Source organism: Hyaena hyaena, unplaced genomic scaffold (genome assembly GCF_003009895.1).
Source record: "Hyaena hyaena isolate Hyena2069 unplaced genomic scaffold, ASM300989v1 scaffold_746, whole genome shotgun sequence".
Lineage (NCBI taxonomy): Eukaryota > Metazoa > Chordata > Mammalia > Carnivora > Hyaenidae > Hyaena > Hyaena hyaena.
Window position 1 is genome coordinate 31,487 of NW_024081371.1, and position 13,168 is coordinate 44,654.

Below are 13,168 nucleotides of genomic sequence, written 5' to 3' on the forward strand. Positions count from 1 at the left end.
AACTATAAATTTCAAGTGACAGAATAAAAACCAAATAGATACCTTTATTTTGGCTGAAAAACAAATCCAGATATTGAAGTTGTAACTTAAAAAACAGAAGTCCAATTTCTGTGCTGTTTTTCAGAGTTACTCAGCACTGGCTCATTTGGAAAATGTATCATCGCCATCAGCCTTAGCTTCTTGGAGGCGTGGGGGTTGGGAGAGTTAGCCTCTTGAGAGCCTACATTAAAGGCTTTTAGAATCTTAAAATTTTCCTTTTGAGTCATCTGACCATAAATAATAATACAGAATTCCTCAGTTGATAGAAATGGTTTGCCATAGAAATGATCTATGTGGAAAATAGTTTTAAAACTTGAATCTTCATTTAACTTCCAGACTTCTTTCCATAGGCCATTTTGCAACCTGTGTTGGCAGCAGAAGATTTTACTATCTTTAAGGCAATGATGGTCCAGAAAAACATTGAAATGCAGCTGCAAGCCATTCGAATAATTCAAGAGAGAAATGGTAAAATTTTGAAATTAGAAATCTAAGTGCTAAATGCATTTTGTTTTGCAGTTTTGACTCTTCTATTATGGTCTTAAATGTAACTGCTTTGTATGAATTTATTTCAAGCTTGAAAATCTGTGGCTGAGTTAAGAGATTCAAGAATGTAGTTTTCCTAATCAGCATGTGTTTGCCCTCTCAAAGAAAGCAGACTAGAATCTGATTCAATGATGCTTTAGGTCTCAAGAGAGCTTGAATTCCTTCTCTTCCTAGCCATTTTGTTAAGAAATTCAGTATTTTTGAGTGATCATACTTATGGTTGAGAGAAGGTGACTACTCTTTTCCTTCTGGCTTATCATTGTTAGGACCTTTGTAGGAGACAGTGGCTCTCCAGAGTTAGTTAGTGAGCTTTGGAAGTATTTGGAGGATTGTTGAAAGACATATGGCTGTCTCCCATTTCTGATTCAGTAGGTCTGGAGTGGGATTGAATACTTTGCATTTTTAGCAAGTTCCCAGGTGATCATAAAGCTGCTGATCTTAGGACCAAACTGTTCCAGGGCAGTGGGCAGGTATGCACTACCATCAGGTGGAAAGGGAAACAGATTTCAAAGCCCCAGTAGCCCTCTTTAGTTTTATTTATTCCCCAACTCTCTTGCCTTATCTCAGTTTCTCCCTAGCTTTTCCTGCTTTTATTCATTTTTGAATATTTGAATTACATTTGGCATTTTGACTCAAAACATCTGAGTTTCTAACCATACTTCTTATTATTGTACAATCTCCTTTTCAGTCTAGATTCTTATCTCCTTTCAGATTTCTGGCTCTAATAACCTGGACTTGATACCTATATGTTCCTTTGTTCAATGGACTGCACTGATATTCTTGACCATGCTATATTCTTCTTTGGCAGCAGGACCTTCTTTAAAAAATTGTTTCTTGAACATGTGAGAGCTATAGTTCAGTTGTACTGTTCGTTTTTTTGTTTTTATCTTTGTGTATTTTTGAGAGAGACAGAGAGACAGAGCAAGTGGGGGGGGGCAGGGAGAGAGGGAGACCTTAATCTGAAGCAGGCTCCAGGCTCCAAGCTGTCAGTACAGAGCCCGACGCGGGGCTCGAACCCACGAACTGTGAATTTGTGACCTGAGCTGAAGTTGGATGCTTACCCAACTGAGCCACCCAGGAACCCCCTGTTTTCTTTTAAAGATCTGGAACATGCGGGGTGTCTGGATGGCTCAGTTGGTTAAGCGTCCGACTTGGGCCCAGGTCATGATCTCACAGTTTGTGGGTTCGAGCCCCACATCGGGCTCTATGCTGACAGCTAGCTCAGAGCCTGGAGCCTGCTTCGAATTCTGTGTCTCCCTCTCTCTCTGACCCTCCCCTGCTCATGCAGTCTGTCTGTCTGTCTGTCTGTCTGTCTCTCTCTCTCAGAAATAAAAAAAAATTTTTTTAAATAAATAAAGATCTGGAACATGCAGCAAGAGGTTTCTATTGTTGCAGGACAAACACTGGGCTGTTGCAGGGCCCCTTGTGGATTCTCCTCTTGTTAGTCTGACGTGAGTATAGACTACCTCTTAGAGCTAACCACCACCATAACTATCCTGTAAGATCCTAGAATACTTATACAGCAGGTGAAAGAGGTGATGTCTGTGGGTAGGAGATAACACCATCCTAACCCTGAACTACACATGACACTGTGCTGTGAATTTAATGTAAAGAAACTCTTTCTTTGTCTTTGTACCATGGTTTACTTTATAAAATCCTTTTCTCTGAATGTTCCTGCAATTATGCTTTCTTATGACCTGTTGGATAGAGAATGTGAATAATAATTTTATGTTAGTTAAAATTGTTTTGGGGAGAGCAGTTTTGATAAAAGAGATAGTGGACTTGATATTGGCACTCTATAGTGTTCAGTTTGGAATTCAACTGGAAACTCATTTAGATTTTAATATAAGGAAAGGGAACAAGTATACTGGCAGGATGCCTCAGGCTGCCACTAGCAGGAAGCCTCAGCAAAAATGTCCTAAGCAGTAAGAAATTATCATCTCCCGGAATGAGAAGTTCAGAAAAAGAAGGAAAGGAAGATGGTGCATGTTGGTTAAGTTAAAGACTTAGTGATATTATCAAGAATGCTGACACTTTCCATCTTTATACTCTGCTATTGTCAGGATCTTCTCTCATAACTGTACTCTGAATGCATTGAATAAGACTCAGCAATGTCTTATGAAGAAAAGGGGTGTTTCTTCCTGTACATTTCTTTTTGTGAGCAAGACAGCCCTTGCATGGAAGCCTCGTAGGAGTTTCCCCCTCAGGTCCTATTGATCAGGATTTGGGTCACATGCCTTTCTTAAACCATCTGGCAGGGGAAAGGAGACCATTATGATTGGCTTAAGTCATATGAATCACTCTCCTGCGGTGGCATAGGGCTCTGCCTCTAAGTACTTGGCTACCTGCTAATTAAACAAATCTGCCTTATATTAGCAAGGGAGGGTGAGACAATGATGCAGACTAATGCTGGTGTCAAACCACAGGGTGAGACTGGTTGCTTACTTTTAGGTAAAAATTAAGACTTAGATTCTGCCACAGCATTTTTAGTACTTGGATTTAAGAATGTTGCTTAGTTTAGATCCGGGGGCTAGTACCTTATATCAATGTTGATTGTACTAAAAACTGCAGACCATTTGAAAATTGTCTTTGTGGTAAGAAAAATTCAAAGGCTCTCTGGATTCTTGGTTGTATTTTATCAAAGAATTTTTTTGGGAAATGCAAATCAGAGCATTATTTAGATGGCTTTGAAGTATTGCATACTGTTGCATTATTCTTTCCTTAGTTTTTTTCATTTTCGTTAGAAATATTATTAGAGAATACTAATTGTATATCTTTTGACTGAGCAAAAATGCATTAATGTGTTTTATCGATGTCAGTTTTCTGGTTGTGACGCTATACTATAATTTGCAAGATGTTACCATTAGGAGAAAACTGAAAAAAGGTGCATGCATAGCATTTCGCTCTCTTATTTCTTAAAACTGCATGTGAATCTGCAATTATCTCAAAATAAAAAGTTTAATTAAAAATGTATTTAAACATCAAGGGGATTCAAACCATAAAGCTACTTTAATTTAGAGCTGATCCAAAATCTCATAGTCATTTGTGAATCGAAGGTAGAAATGGAAGGTAAAAATTAAGAGACATGCTGCTGATGTGGGAATATACTAATTATAGATATGAACAGAACACTAATTACCAGTCTACCTGCTTATCCGGAAGATAAAGGTAATAAAGCAAATTCAACCAATTCTTAAAATTACTTGCCATGAATTATTATTTGCTTGGACTGAAGTTGGTATTGCCCTGGTTTATAGTTATTGGCCCGATATCTGGATAGAAGCTCTGAGGGTGGAGATTGTTTTATTCATCTTTATATTGCCCCTGAGTGCTTAGCACTGTGATTTTTCCCATGTAGTAAGCAGGGCCCCTTTCAGTAGCATTTGCTGTAGTATGAATGAAGAGTATTAACATACTGTTTCAATTAACAAAGTATTTTGTTTTGTAAACTCTTTTCACACTCAAGGGATACTTTTGAGAGCATAGTTCATTTTTAGGAGCTAAATGATTTCAGTGGTATATCCTCAGACAGTATGTGGTTAGGGGTGGTGATGGTTTATATTAACTAATTTCAATTGCTATATTATGGTTATTTTAAATAGGCAATACAAATAACAACTAAGAGAATTTCTAGGTAAAATTGTGGGTGTTTTGGTGGGGCTGATTTTCTAAAACAAGAAAAAGTTAAAAGACTATAATAATTAGAGAATAGCTTAGAACATTTTTTAAGTGAAAGATATGAGTAAACTGGTTTGTACTTCTTGGTGAGTTAGAGTAATGAGAAATAAATGTTTTCAGTTGAGTTCATATTCTTTTGTGTGGTCTTTGGTTTTGAACAGGTGTATTACCTGACTGCTTAACAGATGGTTCTGATGTGGTCAGTGATCTTGAACAGGAAGAGATGAAAATCCTGAGGGAAGTCCTTAGGTATCCTTCTTTAATTATTTTTTGAATGAATCATTAGTAATAGTATGATAAGGATCTGTTTATATATTTTCTATCCCCAAAATATTATGAACTAGAGAAAAAGATCTTTATTCTCTACTGAAAACCATAAAAATGATTTATCATTGTACTTGTTTATAACCACGTAAAACATTTTTTAATTGACAGAAAAGATGATTTTCACATGCCTCATACCATAACAGGCCAGATGGAAGGGTCTTTTACTCATCTCATCATGGGAACAGGAAACTAGCCACCAATGAGAAAAGTTGCAGTAGACCCAGTCTGATGCCTGGAAAGGGGTGTAGTGGCCTGAGTGAGGAAGTCACTCCATGCCTTCTGGACCTTGGTATTAGAGGTGGCTCATTCTAGGTGTCTACCAGTAGGAGGCGGGACATTCAGACTCCACAGACTGAATAGCTGACTGGGCAGGTACCCTGTAAGGGAAAAGTAGACAGTGGGAAGTGCCCATCCCAGATGACTGTCTTGCTGGTCTCTTCCTTGCCCCAGTTACATGATTCTCTGCCGGATGCCTGGCATGGAGTGTGCAGCACACTAAAGGAGCAGTTCTTTCTTCCTTGGGTCTATTGTCTCTTGACCCCTCTGGGAGATTTGGAAGGGAGTAGCAATTGCAGCACCTAATTTTTAAATCTCCTTTGAGAATGTATAGGTTAGGGCAAAAGGATTCGTGCAGCCAGTGTGTCACCTACAGAATGGGGCCTTGTCCTTTGAGGGCCCTTCCTTTCTCTTCAGCCATAACGACACACGTGACCGTCTCCTAGCATCCTGTAGTTCCACACCTACCCACTTCGTCCTCAGCTTCAAAGAGCAGAAGGGAGGACAGGTATGATGGTCGTTAGGAGGAGGGGCCTAGTGGGGAACTATGGAAGGAGCTTCATGACTTAATGCTCATTTCCAGAGGATTTGAGTGGTGGTGGGAGGGAGGCAGATATGCAGGTAAACCCAGCCTCTTCTGGCTGTGTCGTACTTTCCACAGCAGGGGCAGATGGGAGCCTGAGAAAATACAGAATGCATTGAGTTTATAGGTTTGAAGAGTTAAGGATATTGGTAATAGGTTTAGAGGACTGGTAGCTTGACTTATACTGATTGCTTCTGTTGGTTGATTTGTGGTCTGAAAATTGATCAGCATTGTACTTTTAGATTTTATTTTCTAAAAAGCCCTTAGGCTTTTGAGGGAGATATTCTACTATAAAGTAGTAGAGCTTAGTTATGAACATGTATGAGAGTTGACTTGGTTATTTTCCTAAATCAGAGGGCCTCAGTGAGCATTTTACAAAAGCTAAAAGGCTTTGGCATAATAACATCAGGAGAGCTTTGTGGTAGCTCTGATGCCACTGGAAAAACTAGAATGGGGGTAGAGATGAATCTTATCACTTTAAAGTGAGAGAGCAGATTTGCCATTCACGTTTGAGTTTGGGATTTCAAATCTATAGATCTTTGGTTAGTTAAGGGTCATTCACATATCCGGAAGAAATGAGTAAACATGTAGTTTATGTTACTGTTTTATGCTGTATATGCCTATGTATGTTTTTCTCAGTTGACTGTAATCTGCTTTAAGAAAAGCCTGATTATACCCATCTTGGTTTCCAAGATTCCTTACACATGTTGTGAGCTTAGTTTAGCATGTTGTTTGTTGAGTATTTGTTCTTTGACCAAAAAGAAAATTTAATTCTCTACCTTATTTTTGTATATTTCAGAAAATCAAAAGAGGAATATGACCAGGAAGAAGAAAGGAAGAGAAAAAAACAGGTACCCACAGAACATATTAGTATAACAGAAGTATTTCATTCCTGTTATCTCTCTCTCTTTCTCTCTCTTTTATTTTATTTTTTTTATAGTAAACTTGCCCAACATGAGACTCGAACACTTGACCCCACGCTCATAAGTTCCATGTTCTACCTACTGAGCCAGCCAGGTGCCTCTCATTGCTGTTATCTCTTAAGTTTATATGGCACAGTTTTGCTGCTTATGTGGAACCACACAGCTCCTCAGAGTATCATATTCTTTTGGAAATTCTAAGCATTTATATGTAACTTTATAATCATACTCATTTTATAACCCATCCAGCAACCTACCTTTTAAATACCCAATAAACACTGAGGTTATTAACTCCCCAAAACTGTAATATCATTTATATTTTGGAAGGCTCCTTGAAAAATTCCCCCTAATTTTATGAATGGAGACAATTAAGAAAAATACTTTACTTTTCCACTCTCTTTGATTCCTTTACTGTTTCTAAACAGCAACTATAGTTACTCCTGTGGGTCTCCTTAAGATTTTAACATAATCAGTCTGAAGCAGGATGGTTTAGTTATTATATTTCCTGGCATACTGTTCTTCCATTAAGAACTATTTCCATAAAGTGCCTAATCTTTCCTAAGGATAAATTAAATATGTATCTGGATGAGGTGAAGGAAGCTAATATTTATTCTTTCCTCTTCCCTCTCCTAGCTGCTTTTCTTTCTACACTTTCCCCAAATCTCTCTGAAGGGAAAGGGCAACTGAATATAAATTCTCAGTCATTCAAAAGTCATCTTCATTTTTTTCCTTCAATCACTATGATACATGCTTGTGTATCATGCACTGTCTTTGAAAAACCTATTTTGCTCCCAAGGTACCTAATGAAGAGCAGAAGAAATAGAGATGTTTTAGGATTAAGAGGTGATTTATTGATCTTTAAGTAAATCTCCTTTTAGTAAACAGGGGTGCAGTTCATAGATACTAATATTTTTAATGTACGGGTATAGAACAGAAATCATATCAAAACTGCTATCAAAAGACATTAGTATAAACTCTTGGTTTATAAGGAAACTATATTTGGCTTCTTGAATAATATTATGTTTTAGGGGTACATTTATGGGTTTTTTATAAGTTTTCTTAGAGTGTTTATTATGGAAATTTTCACACACACAAAAGTTGAGACAATAGTATGATAATGAATCTTCCTGTGTCCATTACCAGCAATAGGGGCTTTTGACATGAGCTTCCTTCCTAATACATGTGATTAGATTTTCCTGTTTTTAAGAAAAACAAATGATCAGTTTACTAAGTTCTTTCTAAGATATAAATCATTTATTTTAGAAATGGAAATAAACCAGTCTGTGGTTTCTTCAAGCATAACATAGTTGTGGTGTATAGATTATTTTAAGTGGAAAAGCACCTTATAATTTAGTGGATTTATTTCACTTAGAGTACTGTTGGTGTCCTCATTAAGGTCACATGAGTAGTAAGGGATGAGACCTGGATTTGAACCTAACTTCTTGCTAAGTCTGAAGTACTAAGCATTCTAGTTAGTTACTCTTAGCATATCATGATTTGAAATGAGAATGTTGATCTACCTCAAAAAATAAGATATAAAATACTGGAAACATCTTAAAACCTTTGGAAAGTTCTCTTGTTCATTATCAGCTTAGTAGACAATATTCAGTGACATCTTCGGATACTATAAGTAGTGAATGAGTCAAAATTAATCTAACATTTTTTAATTGTATTATGTATTTTTGAAGTTATCAGAGACTAAAGCAGAAGATTCTCCAGTGTGTGCTAACGAAACTGCAAAAATGAATTCCCAAGGGGATGGTGAACATTTTGCACACCCACCGTCAGGTAAGGTTGAAGTTGTACTGAGCTTTTCTCTATTAATATGAATACATAAACATTATAAGAGTGTGTTACTTTCTCATACATACTTAACCTTCAAAATCCCTAGGAGGGAGACTAAATGGCCATCGGTATTTAAAATTCTTTTTTAATTTAGCTATGGAGGTTGCAGGTAGGAAACACTCAGCTGACAGAGAGAGTGTAATCCCCAGATTTCTAAGTGAACCCTGGAACCCAGAGGAGTGAGTCAGATTCCTTGAGGGAGACACTGGCCTTTGTACCATGGCTACAGCATCCAACACATGTTCACATCACATCTGTTCTCTTCCTTGACTGCAGTTATATAGTGTCTGTGAATTGGAAGCTGAAATTGGAAAAGTAATACTATTTTCCTAATGAATTCAAGCATAACTAGAAAACAAGAAGTAGCCAGTTTATCCAGATGTTTAGTCAGGAAATATCATTGAAACTAAAATTGATGAGAATCCTTGTGGGAAGTTACTGGATGAACTTGTTCAATATAAAGCAAATCTATTTTCACTATATTCTGATTTCTTTTATAAGAACACAAGTAAGTCTGAAAGAGAAGTTGTCATGAGCATGAATTTGGTTCATTTTGCTTACATTTCTATGGTTTTAAATAAATGTCCTTTTCTTACTTAAAAAACCATACAACTGTGAGGTAGATATTATGATCCTTATTTTTCTGTTGTCTTATTATTACTGTGTTACAAGAAATTCAGGGAAGTTGAGTGACTTGTCCAAAATCAGTGAGCTCTTAAATGGTAAAGCTGTACCTTACCTTGGTCTTCTGCCTTCAAATCTTGTGTTTATAATTGGGGCACATGGGTGGCTCAGCTGGTTAAGCATTTGACTCTGGATTTCGGTTCAGGTCATGATCTCACAGTTTGTGGGTTCAAGCCCATCAACCCCTATGGTGTCAGCGCTGAGCCTGCTTGGAATTTTCTCTTCCTCTCTCTCTGTCCTTCCGCTACTCGCACATGCATGCACACGCTCTCTCTCTCAAAGTAAATAAATAAACTTGAAAAAAAGAAGAACTTTATAATTGAGATAGGATGGGTTTGAGGTGCCTGGGTGGCTCAGTTGGTTAAGTGGCTGACTTCGGCTCAGGTCATGATCTCATGGTTTGTGAGTTCTAGCCCCATGTTGGGCTCTGTGCTAACAGCTTAGAGCCTGGAGCCTGCTTCAGATTCTGTGTCTCCCTCTCTCTCTACCCCTCTGCTGCTTGCACTGTCTCTCTCTCAAAAATAAAATAAAACATTAAAAAAAATTTTAAAAGATAGAATGGGTTTGATGTTTACTCATTGATTTTAGGAACTGTACTCTTAGTTGACAAAACAATGAGGCATATGATACAGAATCAGGTTTATAAAATTGCCTTGCTTTTTTCTTCCTAGCAAATTTAACCATTTTTCTTTTGTCATATTCAGATTCTAGGTAGAATAACTTCATTTGAATTATATTTATGAAAGTACCTGCTTTATATTTGTCTGAGTTCTTTTTTAATTTGCTGGCCTAAATTCAACTTTCTGTTTTATGCAGGCCTAAGTACATACTGCTTCAGTCTTGTGTTTGACATAATTTGAATTTGCTCTGTCTAGTTCTTTATCTTTTTTTTTTTAAATTTTCTTAATGTTTACTTATTTTTGATGGGGAGAGAAAGAGCGTGCACCCGTAGGAGGGGCAGAGAGAGACAGAGGAAGACACAGAATCTGAAGCAGATTCCAGGCTCTGAGCTCTCAGCACAGAGCCCAATGCTGGGCTCGAACTTACAAACTGTGAGATCATGACTTGAGCAAGGTCATATGCTTAACCAACTGAGCCCCCCGGGTGCTCCTCTAGTTCCTTATCTATTATGTGAAGTTATAGAAAACCTAATCTCAAACCACATATAACTCAAGTATGCACATAAGTAGCACAGAAAAAATGGCAGATCATTTCTAAAGTAATGAATTTAGTTTTGAAAACCTATTCTATTTTTAAAAAATGAATATATCTGGTATTCCAGGAAATCGTTTTATGCAAAGCGATGGAAACCCATTTTGAAGACCTAATTTGGGAAGAATCAAAAAGCAGTGTGACTTCCTTTTTAATCCTTTTGTTCATGTGTTTCCTTGGTTCCTGCTAGAAATGGATAAGCATCTGTTCTCAGATAGATGCAGAGTTGCCACAGATAAGATGATCTTTCTTTTAGCTTCTTGGTTTTCTGATTGTCTATTCGTAGAAATAGAGAAGCTAAGTATTTTGGTTTCAAGTACTTTCCTCTCTAGGTCTGAGTTAGAATATAAAAGATGTTCCTAACAAACTCAAGAAAAGAACTGTCCAGAGCAAGAACGTGAATTGAATATAAATGCTTATGTGCGTGGGTGCCTGGGTGGCTCAGTTGATTAAATGTCTGACTTCGGCTCAGGTCATGATCTTGCGGTTCCATGAGTTTGATCCCCATACTGGGCTCTCTGCTGTCAGCATGGAGCCCACTTTAGATCCTGTGGAGCCCACTTTAGATCCTCTGTCTCCCTCTCTCTGCCCTTCCCCTGCTCATGCATGTGCACACTCTCTCTCATAGATAAAAAATATAAATACTTATGTGCCTGGGTTTCCCCTCCTCAGAACTTCCTCACCTCATTGCTTCCATGTCTGGGGGCCAAGCATACCTCCGTGTAAAGTCACCATTAGGAAGAATGACATGTTTAACTCTTGTCAGCAAATCACAACCCATTTGTTGAAGTGGGTCATTTCTGTCTAAGTTAGTTTTGTAGCTCCCTGTCTAGGTTGGTTGGAGTGTTAGCTCCAGCCTCAGCTCTTTGGAGGCTTCCCTTACTGTCCGAGAGTCTGAAGAGCTTTTCTTTTTCCAACCTCCCTGGCCATGCCAGCATTCCACTTGCTCCATTCTACATCAGTGGTCCTTTGGGAAGTTTTTTGTTCATACGGAGACTTATTTCTGGTTTTACTGTACTGTCATGATTTTTAAGCATTTTGAGAAATGCAGATCATGTTTTCCCATCTTGCTTTCAGTTCTCAGTATGATTTTTATCTGAGTCGGTTTCTTCTCTCACTCTGCTTTCATGTTTCATATACTTAGCCTGAACATGTTTTATTTAAAAAAATCACCTTATCTTATAATAACAAATGGCGTAGAAAGGCAATTAACATGCTAATCCTCTTATTCTTAAGAGGTCACCAAATAACTGGAAAATAGTGAGTGCTGTTTTATCTGCTTGAGTTCTACTTAACTTTAAAATCTTTACATTTTATTAAAGTATTGTTAGGTTTATAGTGCTCTTCAGTATGCATTGCAAATAAAAATTATTGATATTACTGGCACGCACTCTTTCAATACAAAAATGTAGCTTTAAGTTCACTGTTTTGAAAATATAGGTTCACTTAAGTTTTTACCTGCAAGCAGAAGCTTGCCTACCAATTACATTACCCAGAAGGGGCTTTAATGTGCTGTTTATTTAGCTTGTGTGTCAATCTTGTATTATATTATAGTGGTGATTCTTATCTTTAGACAAGAACTTTACTTCTTATAGCTGTAGGACCAGACAGCAGGAGCTCGGTATTTGTTGCAATGTCATCATTCATGAGAAACAGCAGGTCAAGCTCCTTGAGGACAGAAACCATGTTTATTACTCTCACCAGGTATATGACACAATATAGGCACTGAATCAGTGTGTGTTGATTGAAAATAAGAAAAAGTCTGAGAAAAAAAACTAGCTCATTTTGGCGAACCTAGTCTCATACTTAATATTTCTTATAGTATTCTAATTGGTCTCTATCTTATTACTGCCAGAAGTTAAAGTGCATTTTGCTAATCAGTCAGTACAACAACCTTCAGCAAGAAAGCTGGAAATGCTGCCTGAAACTTCCTCCTTCCCACAAAAAGGCCTGAAGATTCCTGGCTTAGAACATGCAAGCATGGAAGGACCAATAGCAGTAAGTAAAAGGCACTACTTTTTAAGAACTATGAGCAAAATGACAAAGTACTAGGAATAAACAATATAAACTTCCATACACTTGGCTTTTGTTATGATCTTAAACTCAAATTTTGAGTTCAGTCAGCCAGTGGCTATCTGTGCCACTTATTGTGCAGACTTGAATTTAAATAGCTTCTTCTCATTTTTGACCCAGAATTTATCAACACTTGGAACAGAAGAGCTCAGGCAACGAGAGCGCTATCTCAAGCAGAAGCGTGATCAGTTGATGTCCATGAGAAAGGATATGAGGACTAAGCAGATACAAAATTCTGAGCAGAAAGGAAAACCTGCTGGGGAAGCAGAGGTATGGCTGGCTTTAGTGTATCAAAATTTGCAAATACAGAGGTGGAATTCTCAAAATCAGAATGTGTGCAATACAGCCCTGATAATGAATGTTGCTTGTAGGTCCATCCATTGATATGAAGATTTTGTGAGGTTGTTTGTTTTTCTTTACTTGACTTGCTCTGAGTGCTTAAGGGTCAGCAGTCTACTTTACCTAAGCCTTTTGAAGTGCTTTAATCACAAAGCAACAATACCCTGGCCACAAACTCCCAACAGGCTTTCTTCTCTAAGAAGAGATTTTTGCCAAGAAGAGATTTAGGAAACCCAGTCCACATGTGGCTTTTTAAATTTTTACTTACTCAAAGTGCTCTTTGAGGCAGTATGTTGGGAATTTTAGACAAATGAACCCATCTTATACTATAGCCAATTTTTTCTTTTCTTTTGTTTTTGTTTTGTTTTGTTTTGTTTTTTAAGGAAATGACAGAGAAACCAGAAATGACAGCAGAGGAGAAGCAAACATTACTAAAGAGGAGATTGCTTGCAGAGAAACTTAAAGAAGAAGTTATTAATAAGTAATTTTAAAAACAACTTAGCATAACTTAAGTTCAAATTTTCTTAAAAATAAATTATTTAATCCTTAAACTGAGCCTGATAGTTTCAAATACTTGTGTTTGTAAATGTAAATATAAGCTCATCATTACTGCTTTATTAAACTTTTGAGGTAAAGGGTGGTGGGGAAG

The 13,168-nt window shown here is 37.4% G+C and overlaps 1 protein-coding gene across 1 annotated transcript in view; it reads left to right on the forward strand.

Moving 5' to 3' along the window:
* CFAP36 (cilia and flagella associated protein 36) overlaps positions 1 to 13,030 on the forward strand; it is a 29,892-nt gene extending 16,862 nt beyond the window's left edge. Inside the window, exons 4-10 of the mRNA XM_039218155.1 lie at positions 390 to 504; positions 4,422 to 4,509; positions 6,246 to 6,297; positions 8,055 to 8,154; positions 11,963 to 12,105; positions 12,301 to 12,450; positions 12,903 to 13,030. Of these exons, the coding sequence (XP_039074086.1) occupies positions 390 to 504; positions 4,422 to 4,509; positions 6,246 to 6,297; positions 8,055 to 8,154; positions 11,963 to 12,105; positions 12,301 to 12,450; positions 12,903 to 13,004 (750 nt within the window). The 3' untranslated portion in view covers positions 13,005 to 13,030. The remainder of the gene's footprint in view (positions 1 to 389; positions 505 to 4,421; positions 4,510 to 6,245; positions 6,298 to 8,054; positions 8,155 to 11,962; positions 12,106 to 12,300; positions 12,451 to 12,902) is intronic.
* Positions 13,031 to 13,168: the final 138 nt, after the last annotated feature.